Raw genomic sequence first — 10,684 nt, 5'->3', positions numbered from 1 at the left:
TACATTTGAAAGCTGAATTGACTCAGCTTGCAACATAATGTTGTTTATGAACGGTCCCGGAACATATAAACATATGTGACATATAGTGTAACCAGTTTTATTTTTATTTAAAGTGAAACGCTTCTCTTGTTTAACATACGTCTAGTTTAACAGATTTTATTTGTTAAAATTTGAATTGAATATGCATGAATATTGAGTTCAGTCACCAGATCTACATTTCTTATTTATCTTTTTCAGCGTGGCGCGTGATTATGTGAGGCTTCTCAAATATGGAGACTCTTTTTATCGGTGCAAGCAGCTGAAAAGAGCTGCACTGAGACGGATAGCAAATATTATGAAAAGGCTAACATATACTATCAGTCTGATAGTTCAGTTTACCTAGAAAGAGTTCACATCTCTCGTTTTGGAGAAAATAAAGAGAGTAGACAATGTAAATATTTAGGAGATGAGTACTGTTACTTAACAAGGAGTCATAGAAGTCATAGGCTAACAGACTCCACGTAGCTTTGCCTCTTCCTAGAGACTCATAGGTAAGAATAAATTTAACAATAAATGATATTAGATTCACAATAAACTCAACTACATGTAATCCGAAACATTTTTATTTATAAAAGGAACGAACTCCTTGCATTACTGAAGCTGCTCTCAAAAACAAATCTGAAATGACAACTGAAAATGGCTCTGATGAAGACCTGGACGATGAAATGGCTAAACTTAAAAAGAAGACTGAACGTGATATCGAATTGGAAATGGGAGACGATTATATTCTAGATCTAAAGAAGCGTTACGATATCGAAGGAGATCGAAGGTTCGATATCATTCCAGAAATATGAGAAGTTTTTGCAATTGCAGATTTTGATTTGCTGATCTGGGAAAAAATTGGCTGAATTAGAAGCACAAGAAAGACAATTGATTGAAAATGGATATTATGACCCTAATCTTGAAGAAGAAAATTTTCATAATAAGGGCAATACATGATCTAGATAATGAATAATCTAAGATACATAATGCTCAGCATTGAATCATCATGATTAGATTATTAGAAGGAATGCAATTTTTAATTGAAAAATACGATTACAGTTTTGATCATTCAAAGACTCATTTGGACTTAAACTTTCGTTGAAGATAATCAAATACTTGTTCTCTATTTTGTCTTGAAACAAGCGTTGAAACATAATTGCCATACTCGATAAGGTCATTATACAGTTGACCAGAAGTGATCTTTTCGGATTCCAAACCAGCGATGAAACTCTCAAAATTGGATAATCGTTTATCTTTGAAAGTAAAATAAACTAAATCTCTATGACACATGGATGCAGCAATCAATTGTATTAGTGATTTAAACTGAGGATCACCTCGATAAACTCCACACCCCCAATTACCAGTGGCTATGGCACTTCTGTGTTTCTCATCAATCTCATCGTTCTCCATGAAAGCTACATAAGCCTTGGTCAATTCTCTATCTAGATATTTTTTATTGTATTGCGTTATTACTCTGTCGACAGCAAAATAAACAGCATCCATTGCAACCACCTTAGTGAAACGACGACCCCATTCGTCTAGTGGTCTTGAATCAAAATGATCACCTGCCATAGAAAAAGTATCAGAATATCCTGCATAATCGTTGAACTGTTCAGCTCCAATTATAAGTATCGCTTCATTTTCAAGCATTGTTTCAGTGAATAGCATTGAGACGATCAACTCAGGACTAACCACAAAACGTATTTCCTCTTGAACCATCCCATAGGTTAAAACCTTTCCACCAATCAATTTATGGGCAAAATCAACTTGAAGCATTCCGATTCCATCTTTCTCGATCGAGCCATTGTTATTAACAATTAACCTTTTCAAGCTGCTCTCGGATGATGACCAGTCGGGTGTTTTCTTTGCCTCCAAATAACGCCTTTCAAAGGTAACTGTCCCTTTTGGTGTGTTTCTAGAAAGGCGCCTAAAATAATTTATAATACATTTTAGCTTTTCCAATTTACGCTTCGTAGCTCCGGGTCTCATCACTGTAAATAACCTGATTTTAAAAGTAAAAATGAATGAGTTATTCTGGTGTAAACAAGTACTAATTATTAAAGGTACTTACTCAGTAAATGTAAAATGGTTCAATTTGGATTTAGTTGGTTTATCGAATGTACACAAAAATGCATTTGCAAGCAATGATGCACATTGCTGTTGACTAAAAAACAATGAATGGTTCATCTTTTGTTTTAAAATTGGAATAGGTTGAATAATTAAATCTGGTAATGCCAAAGCAGATGATATAATAAAAGGAAAAGTTTCATCATAAAATATTTTCTGTTCACTTTCATTCATCTCATCAACAACTTGTTTTAAAATATTGAAAGAAAACCTTTTCAATGATGGATTTGTAGACTTAATTGAATCAATCAACTGTTGAGATGTCCTGATCTGTTTAGAGGCCAAATTTTTAACTTCTGTCCAAACCTTTCCATTAAAAGGCATTGAAATGTATTCCATTTGCATTGGTGTTGAAGATTGAGATGAGCTAGGTTTCGGTATCACATCTTCTGTCCATGGTAACTGGTAAAAGATTGTCCTCTCAGGTCCTGGTTTTAATTCACCTAAAGGCTTTGAGCAGTTTGGTTCTCTATTAACACTGTCCATTTCCACAGTTAAACAAAGTCTAAACCAGTTAAAAAGAAAAAAACAGATTATAATAGACGATTGACGATCAAAATGGATATTAAGAGTCATTTTCATTCACTTCTTTCAATTTTAGGGAGAAACGTTAGTAAACATGTGATTAATTTAAGGATTGATGCAAAAATCAAGTTGTTACTTCTGAGTGCAAAAGATTTTATCTACAAAAATCAAAGTGATTTGCATTTAATGGGAAGAAACTTTCTGACGTTTGTTGTGAGAATAATTTTATAGCAATTCTGGGTATCTAGCAATCAACGACCAAAAGAGATGATAAAGATATTCACGAGAAACAGCAAACGTTTTGTAATGAGTACTTATAAATTTACACTTATTTTGACTATGTATGATATATTTCACAATTTAGGATAAAATTATTCAACATTCAGCTGAAGTTATTAAAACAATGTCTAAACAATAGTAATATTATGTTTATAGAATATGTCAAGTGGAAGAACAGGCTTAGATCGTAATTGTCCATCAGTAAACACGGAATATCATGTCAAATTTGTAAAAAGAAAATTTTAATCAGATTCAAATTACACACTCGAAAAACAACCTTAAAGCAGGAGTGATTGTAAATGCCTAGTAGAGATGAAACACCAGAGAGGCAATTTTCGCTCCAACGATAACATGAAGACCAGACAATTCACGAAATAAGCACAATTTATTTTTTGATTTTTACTGAAATAGCAATCATTGCATTACAATTTCATTATGTAAACTATTGAATCTGATGATTTTTGAGTTTAATAATGCTTCATTGAATTTGTATTAAAATTTAAATTTAAGTTATTTAAATACAATAATCGAAATAAAATTATTTTTAATAACAATTGTGAAAAATATAAAGTCTTTAAGCAACAAATAAAACCAGCTCGCAACAGAGTGTTATTTATAGACGGTCCCCGGAAACATTGAAAGCTCTTTGCAAACCACGTTTTATTTTTATTTAAAGTGAACTCTTCTCTCGTTTAAGGGTTGTTGAGTTTGGCTAATTTTATTAATTTTGTTAATTGTGCTAATTCAAAATGTCTCATTACAGTTTTAAAAAGATTCAAACTGTGCCCTCTACGAAGGACTTTGTTGATATTATTTTATCAAAAACACAAAGGAAAACTCCTACGGTTGTCCATAAACATTATGCCATCCCTCGGATCAGGCAGTTTTATATGAGAAAAGTTAAATTTACTCAACAAAATTTCCATGATAGATTGACCCAAATTTTAACTGATTTTCCTAAAATTGAGGTAGGTTTTACCAACTTTTCATTCTACACTATTGCTGTGATTTACTATATGTCCACCTTACTAATATTTTCTTATTTTCTCACCGTCTTGCAATCTCAGGAAATTCATCCATTTTTTGCTGATCTACTCAATGTCCTTTATGATAAAGATCATTACAAATTGGCCCTTGGTCAAATCAACACAGCACGTAATCTTATTGACAAGTAAGTAGCCCCACGTGTTTTACTTGTTGCTTTCAGTATTCAGCACGTATTAAGTGTTCATCAACTTCAATGAATCTTGGTTTTTGAATCCCGTTAGCGTGCAAAATCAAATCGCTTTGTTTATTAGCCCTTTGTTCATTTCCATGAACATTGAGTTCAGTCACCAGGTCTACATTTCTTATTTATCTTTTTCAGCGTGGCGCGTGATTATGTGAGGCTTCTCAAATATGGAGACTCCTTGTATCGGTGCAAGCAGCTCAAAAGAGCTGCACTGGGACGAATGGCAAATATTATGAAAAGGCAAAATGATAGTTTAATTTACCTAGAGCAAGTTCGGCAACACATCTCTCGTTTGCCATCAATCGATCCTAATACACGGACATTATTGATTTGTGGTTTTCCTAATGTGGGTAAATCCAGTCTTATCAATAAAATCACCAGAGCCGATGTTGAAGTTCAGCCTTATTCATTCACTACTAAATCTCTTTATGTTGGACATACTGACTACAAGTATCTTAGATGGCAAGTAATTGATACTCCTGGTATTCTAGATCATCCTCTCGAGGAACGTAATACAATTGAAATGCAAGCTATCACAGCTTTAGCTCACATTAGAGCTTGTATTATTTATGTAATTGATGCATCTGAATCATGTGGTGTAGGCTTGGAAGATCAAATCAGTCTTTTCAAAAGTCTTCAACCTCTCTTTGTTAACAAACCCATTCTTATTGTTAATAACAAAAGTGATGTTGTAAAATTAGAGGATCTTCCAGAGGAAAAGAAAGCCATTTTGGAAAAGATAAAAACAGAAGACAATGTAAATATTTTAGAGATGAGTACTGTCAATGAACAAGGAGTTATAGAAGTACGAAACGAAGCTTGTGATTTATTACTTGCTCATCGAGTTGAAATGAAGATGAAGAGCAAGAGCATGCAAAGTGTTGCTAACAGACTCCATGTAGCTATGCCTCTTCCTAGAGACTCACAGGTAAGAATCAATTTTACAATGAATGTTATTAGCTTCACAAAAGACTCAACTAATCCGAAACATTTTATTTATTGAAGGAACGACCTCCTTGCATTCCTGAAGCTGCTCTCAAAAAGAAATCTGAAATGACAACTGAAAATGACTCTGATGAAGACCTTGACGATGAAATGGCTAAACCTAAAAAGAAGACTGAACGTGATATCGAATTGGAAATGGGAGACGATTATATTCTAGATCTAAAGAAGCGATACGATATCGAAGGAGATCAAAAGTTCGATATCATTCCAGAAATCTGGGAAGGACATAATATTGCTGATTTTGTTTTTGCTGATCTGGAGAAAAAATTAGCTGAATTAGAAGAACAAGAACGACAATTGATTGAAAATGGATATTACGATCCTAATCTTGAGGAAGAAAATGAACAAATTAAAGAGATTCGAGCTTTGGCTCGTCAAATTCAGCACAAGAAGGCCTTGTTGAAGAACGAATATTGGCTTAAGAAGGGAATAACCAGACCAAAACTACCAAGAACAGGACGTAAACGTGAACGAAGTGTTTCTAGATTGAAGCATGAATTTGAAGAACTTGGAATTGAATTTTCAGATGATGATGGAACTCACTATGCTGAAGCTGCTGAGCCAAGGACTCGTGGTCCACCTTTGAAGAAGGTTCGAACAGACAGCGAAGGTAGAGTGAGAAGTAGCTCTACTAAACCAAGAGATCAATCTGGTATTCGGGATGAGATTGAAAAGGTTAAGGTTAAGGCGATCGCTAAGAAAGCTCAAACCAAGAGGAATCGGCAAGCCAGAAAGGGTGAAGGTGATCGTAAGATTGTCAGCTTGAAACCCAAACACTTGTTAAGTGGTAAAAGAGGACTCGGAAAAACACAAAGAAGATAATTGTTATATCTTTGTAAATGATTCTGCTAAATTAAAGTTTTGTTATAACACAAAATTTATGTTGCATTCAATTCATTATGCTCTTATATTAAACTCGGATTTAAAAAGATAAATTTTGAGAAAATAACAGCTTTAAAATCATGGATTAAACTTTATTTGAATTTCAACATTTAATAATTAATAAGAGAACAAAATGACTCAAGATTTGTTCATTTTTATGATTTTTCTACTGCTATAAATAAAAGACTTGACAAGACCGGCTGTAAAAACTCCTTTAGCACTTTGAGTCCAGCTTGATCTCCAAACAATTTGACTAATTGCATTTTTCACATAATCAGAATAATTGTAACTTTGAGCTACTGCCATTAGAACATCATCCAAATCTCGAAGTTTTCCTCTGGTTTCATAGTTGAAATATAAATTTTGCTGAACTTTTTTAGGCAACAGACTGAGATTATGAAAAAGCACACGCGGTGAAAGATCTTGGAAATAAGTTCGTTGATTACTATTAAATGTTAATAAACCTTTTTCGATGGACGATCCAATGTAAGGTTGATAAATAGAACGAAACTTTTCAATGTTCGGTTTAACGATCTTTGAAACTTTGTTCTTATCCTCGCCGAATGTCATGCGAAAGTCTCCATTATAACTTAAATTAGCTATTGTTGTGAACAATTGTTCTTCTGTGAAAGTTTCACTCAATAACAATAAGGCCGAATACAGAGCATTTTGGTGATTAATTGACAATGCTTTGGCAATGCTTCCATCATCACTTGGAGAGTGAATTATTTTCACAGGTTTATGCAGTCTTCCACTAATATACAAGAAGTCCCAATCAAATAGATCATTAATTAAATTTTTCCTACTAATAACACCATATTTAATCAATCGATCTACACCATTGTCATCTTTGATTGTCACTAAACTATTGTAATAAACACGAGCACCAAAATTGTCTTGAATATGAGCAACTCCTTTAGGTCCAAGGTGTCGCAACAATGAGTAATGTTGAGCATTGTTTCTTAGATTGTTCCTGTGGAATTCGAAGCTATCATCAACAACGACAACCAAATCAACCATGTTAGCATCTTTCTTAGCTGAGCCATTCGATAACACTGAGGCGGCAAAAGATTTAGATTTAGATGTGGAAGATGATGATCGGTCAAATGCTGAAATTGACTGCTTGAACACGGCTGATCCATAAGCGAAAGCAAAACAATAACTACTCGGTAAAAAGCTTATCAAGTTCTTCAAATAACTACTAGTAATTAACGACATTTTGAAAAATAATAAAATTTAAGATGAAAATATTTACAAATAGCATCGATATCAAAACAATTTTAATACAAATCATGTGGTAATATTCTACCATCTACTAGATGACGCCACTTGGAAGGGCAAATAACTCATTTTGTCGTCTTTGATTAATTGAGCAAATTTTTTTAATTTGTGTTTTAAGTGACAGATGAACGCTCAGTGCACAGCAATTACTTGACGTAAACAGCAGATTTATAATCAAGATTTCATTTACAGTGTTTATTTAATTGGTTTTTGATACTAAATGGGATGAATATTTGGTTTATTATCGCTGATCAGTAATTACACAAAATAAAGAGAAACGATTGATTATGCAAACAATATGAAAATACTTTTGAGAAATATTTGTGTTTCGTCAACTCGAGAAAGATTCATGACTTAGAAGAGCACGTAGCCATACTTTTGAATAATGTACTTGAAAACACGAGATGAAGTGAACATGGCAGTTTCTTGGTTGTGAAACTTTGTACAGTCTCGTAAAACAAAAAACAAAGACGAAATAGTTAAACAATAAATGCACTCTAGGACAATCTAATTTACACGTTAGATTATTGGTATGCATCAAAGAGGAGCTATGCATTTGGTATGCATTTAATAGAACATAGAAAAATATCTTATAACATATCTTGCCTGATCTTAGCGACGTCGTCAAAATAGAGAATGCAAGCTTCTAATGAGTTTTTTGTATCATTGAGTATCTTCATCATATAAATTGGGTTCTTGTTTGATTTTTAAGCCCTCTTCGATAATATCCACTATTTCTTCTTTTACATTGGTTAGAAAAATACTCGAAACATCAGGTTTAATGTCGATTTCGTCCGAGTCAGATCTTGCAACAGCAGTTGATAAACAATTATTATCATCATTTTGGATTCCATTCTGTGTATCACTTGGCTGGCAGCTCGAGCTAGTTCCTTCTCCTAAATCATCACATCGTTGTTTTTTAACTTTAACTTTCAACAATTTCTGGGAGACACCAGCAACACCTTTGATTTCATTTCGATCCAAATCTATCGTTCTTTTGATATGGCGCCTCTTCCCGGGTATATCTTTGCGAAATTGTATCATCTTGTTAAAATCGATAACATATGAATTTCTGGAAAGAAATTGACAGTGAGTTAGAAGGAAAATAAAAACAAACAGCGATAGTTACCCAGCAATAACTACTTCACAGTTCGGTTTTTTGTCTTGATAGGCATTTTCCATATACCGATTTGTAAGTTTATCAAATAACCAGTAGCCTCCCCGTCCTTGATAGCTCCATTTTGCTGATTTGGACGTCAGTTGAATGCTCTTTTCTTTCAAGTCTGGTTTAGTAAATACGGATGATGGGTAAGGCTAGGATGTAAAAATAACAAAAGATAATAAGAAAAAATATTCATAAGCAAGATTTTCTTCTATACACAAGTTTATATAGAAGAATAGAGTATAACACCAAAGGTAGATTAAGTAATTAAGAGAAAGGACTCAGAGTCAAGCAGGTGTCTGAATATTGTACAAAGAAAGTCAGGATTAATGAAAAAATAAAAAAATACTTACTCTTCTACAAATAGGGCATTTCATATGTGCATTAGATGATCCCTTCAAACATAAATAACAAAAGAGATGATTACAGCCCAAAACAACAGGTATATTTGGTTTACTCAAGCACACTGGACAATTAACATCTGTACTCATGATCGAATATTTTATAAATTATTCAAATAACAATTAAAATTAGGTTTAACTGGTTGATTAACAGGCAAAGAATACGAACTTCATCAGTTTTCACAACAATAGAATGAAAAGAGTCGAAAACACATGATTAACAGATGATAAAAGAAAAGTGGTAAAAGTTCAAGTTTGGGTTGCTAAACGGTCAAGCAACTAATTATGTAGATCTTTAAATTTTAAGTCCACTTAAACGCCTAATCTCAATCAACCTGACCGAATTTCGATGCCAATGTTAAATAAATTACATTGTATTGCTTTAGCTAAAACTTTTAAAAGTGAAGCAAAAATAAACAAAACTGTGGCGCCAAATACGAGACAGGTTACATGTTACATATCGGATGTACGCTTATAAGTCAGATTATAATTTAATTTCCTCGTCCATATTACTTTTTCATTTTAGATTATCTTTTCTTCTCTAGAATTCAATCTGGATTTGATAGTAAAATTCAAATTCTAACGTTCAAATTAAAATCTTATTGGTAACTCATTAGTTTGATTGGACTGGTTTTAAGATTGGTTTGTTTAGATATCAACATTTTCTTCATGGATATTCAGAGTTCGGGCCCTTTTCAATCACTATCTGTAAATGTATTTCCGGGCCACGATAACACATGTGTGAAAAATTAAGATCAAGCTTTTAAAGGATTAAATATTTTCAAATGTCTAAACTAGCTCAGGCCGAAGCTGGACTTACTATTTTCAGTCGACTTAAACAGTACTTACAGCTTTTAGCTTTTTTTAGTCTCTTCCCTCCAAATGAAGACACTCATTTTTTTAACTTGGTTTCAACCAATAAGAAAACTGAAATAATCAAATATCGGTCAACTTATGCTATTTTAAGACCATTTTTCGGGCTGAATGGCCTCATTTCAAGGACTAACTCTATTCTTTTCAACCACTTGATTCATTTCATCTTAACCCGTCAACTTGGTCACTTCACTTTACAACTCAAGTTTACTCTGTGTTTTCAGTAATCAGCCAAATTAACCTTCAATATGATTGAGAGATCTTATGATGATTCTGAAGTTGAAATGTTAAACTTCTTTTCAATCATTGATATTCTTGGAAGCTTTGACTGGGTTGACATGGAAGTTTAAAATGTCAGCCCAAGTGTAAATCAAAGAGTACTCTCTTTGGTATACAATCTGGTATATCAGTAACCAGTCAATGGACAATGTTTTAAATAAAAATTAAAAATAAACAAAAAAATGTAAGTCGATTTTTCAATGTTTCCCATTTTGTAAGCGTAAACTTGTATTTCCCAAAGCTTTAAACCATCAATGTTATACTGTATCAATGTAACATGAGCCACTTGCGATCCACTTTCAGGCTAAATGGTTCATACATATGTAATCTCACCATGATAATATAACAATAAATACTCAATAAATTTTTCAAAATATCGGCTCAAAACTTATTTCAATTTTTCTCAAAAATTATTTCTAATAAGTTAGAAATTTCTACTATGATTTTCAAACGAAAGATGTCACTACTAAATTCAACGAGTTTAATCATTAAACTTTAGTTAAATTAATGACTAGTCACAAATTGTTTATCATCAATAATCTTTAAATGAAAATCGTGTATTAAGCCTTTTCATAATTATTTCAAATTATCATGAGTGTAAATAAACCAATACAAAGT

The 10,684-nt window shown here is 32.9% G+C and overlaps 4 protein-coding genes and 1 long non-coding RNA gene across 6 annotated transcripts; 2 read left to right on the top strand and 3 right to left on the bottom strand.

The window, feature by feature from the left end:
- Nucleotide 1: 1 nt before the first annotated feature.
- Nucleotides 2–1,587, top strand: LOC107371048 (uncharacterized). The gene is made up of 2 exons (XR_001570734.3): nt 2–530; nt 615–1,587. It is a non-coding gene; the product is annotated as an uncharacterized LOC107371048 (long non-coding RNA).
- LOC107371044 (poly(ADP-ribose) glycohydrolase) lies at nt 1,037–3,381 on the bottom strand. Of its 2 annotated transcripts, XM_015939001.3 has the most exons (3): nt 2,735–3,381; nt 2,093–2,653; nt 1,037–2,023 (listed from the first exon to the last, which is right to left on the bottom strand). In XM_015939001.3, the coding sequence occupies exons 2-3, from the start codon at nt 2,632–2,634 to the stop codon at nt 1,099–1,101; spliced, it is 1,467 nt and encodes a 488-aa protein (XP_015794487.2). In that variant the 5' UTR covers nt 2,635–2,653; nt 2,735–3,381; the 3' UTR covers nt 1,037–1,098. The 2 variants fall into 2 exon arrangements, with proteins under 2 accessions (XP_015794487.2, XP_015794486.2); XM_015939000.3 differs by having other exon boundaries at nt 2,093–2,750.
- Nucleotides 3,382–3,638: 257 nt separating this feature from the next.
- Non1 (nucleolar GTP-binding protein 1) lies at nt 3,639–6,065 on the top strand. Its single transcript, XM_015938999.3, has 4 exons — nt 3,639–3,920; nt 4,020–4,123; nt 4,319–5,111; nt 5,189–6,065. The coding sequence occupies exons 1-4, from the start codon at nt 3,702–3,704 to the stop codon at nt 6,008–6,010; spliced, it is 1,938 nt and encodes a 645-aa protein (XP_015794485.1). The 5' UTR covers nt 3,639–3,701; the 3' UTR covers nt 6,011–6,065.
- A 76-nt stretch (nt 6,066–6,141) lies between these two features.
- On the bottom strand, nt 6,142–7,373 carry LOC107371047 (phosphatidate cytidylyltransferase, mitochondrial). The gene has a single exon (XM_015939003.3). The coding sequence runs from the start codon at nt 7,286–7,288 to the stop codon at nt 6,209–6,211; it is 1,080 nt and encodes a 359-aa protein (XP_015794489.2). The 5' UTR covers nt 7,289–7,373; the 3' UTR covers nt 6,142–6,208.
- Nucleotides 7,374–7,572: 199 nt separating this feature from the next.
- LOC107371049 (E3 ubiquitin-protein ligase RNF146-A) lies at nt 7,573–9,114 on the bottom strand. Its single transcript, XM_015939005.3, has 3 exons — nt 8,867–9,114; nt 8,481–8,665; nt 7,573–8,423 (listed from the first exon to the last, which is right to left on the bottom strand). Exons 1-3 carry the CDS (start codon nt 9,002–9,004, stop codon nt 8,015–8,017), a joined length of 732 nt encoding a protein of 243 aa, XP_015794491.2. The 5' UTR covers nt 9,005–9,114; the 3' UTR covers nt 7,573–8,014.
- Between the last annotated feature and the right edge of the window lie 1,570 nt (nt 9,115–10,684).

This window comes from Tetranychus urticae, chromosome 2 (genome assembly GCF_039701765.1).
Source record: "Tetranychus urticae isolate SD_2017Ah chromosome 2, NJAU_TeUrti_SD_1.0, whole genome shotgun sequence".
NCBI classification, from domain to species: Eukaryota; Metazoa; Arthropoda; class Arachnida; order Trombidiformes; family Tetranychidae; genus Tetranychus; species Tetranychus urticae.
This window is presented reverse-complemented; position numbering and strand designations above follow the sequence as displayed.

Coding starts and splice junctions, on each gene's coding strand:
- Non1 (XM_015938999.3), top strand. CDS start 3,702: ATGTCTCATTACAGTTTTAAAAAGATTCAAACTGTGCCCTCTACGAAG. Junction 3,921..4,019: donor CTGATTTTCCTAAAATTGAG/GTAGGTTTTACC, acceptor TTGCAATCTCAG/GAAATTCATCCATTTTTTGC. Junction 5,112..5,188: donor CTCTTCCTAGAGACTCACAG/GTAAGAATCAAT, acceptor TATTTATTGAAG/GAACGACCTCCTTGCATTCC.
- LOC107371047 (XM_015939003.3), bottom strand. CDS start 7,288: ATGTCGTTAATTACTAGTAGTTATTTGAAGAACTTGATAAGCTTTTTA.
- LOC107371044 (XM_015939000.3), bottom strand. CDS start 2,730: ATGAAAATGACTCTTAATATCCATTTTGATCGTCAATCGTCTATTATA. Junction 2,024..2,092: donor AACCATTTTACATTTACTGA/GTAAGTACCTTT, acceptor TTTTAAAATCAG/GTTATTTACAGTGATGAGAC.
- LOC107371049 (XM_015939005.3), bottom strand. CDS start 9,004: ATGAGTACAGATGTTAATTGTCCAGTGTGCTTGAGTAAACCAAATATA. Junction 8,666..8,866: donor AATGCCCTATTTGTAGAAGA/GTAAGTATTTTT, acceptor TTTACATCCTAG/CCTTACCCATCATCCGTATT. Junction 8,424..8,480: donor TGTGAAGTAGTTATTGCTGG/GTAACTATCGCT, acceptor ATTTCTTTCCAG/AAATTCATATGTTATCGATT.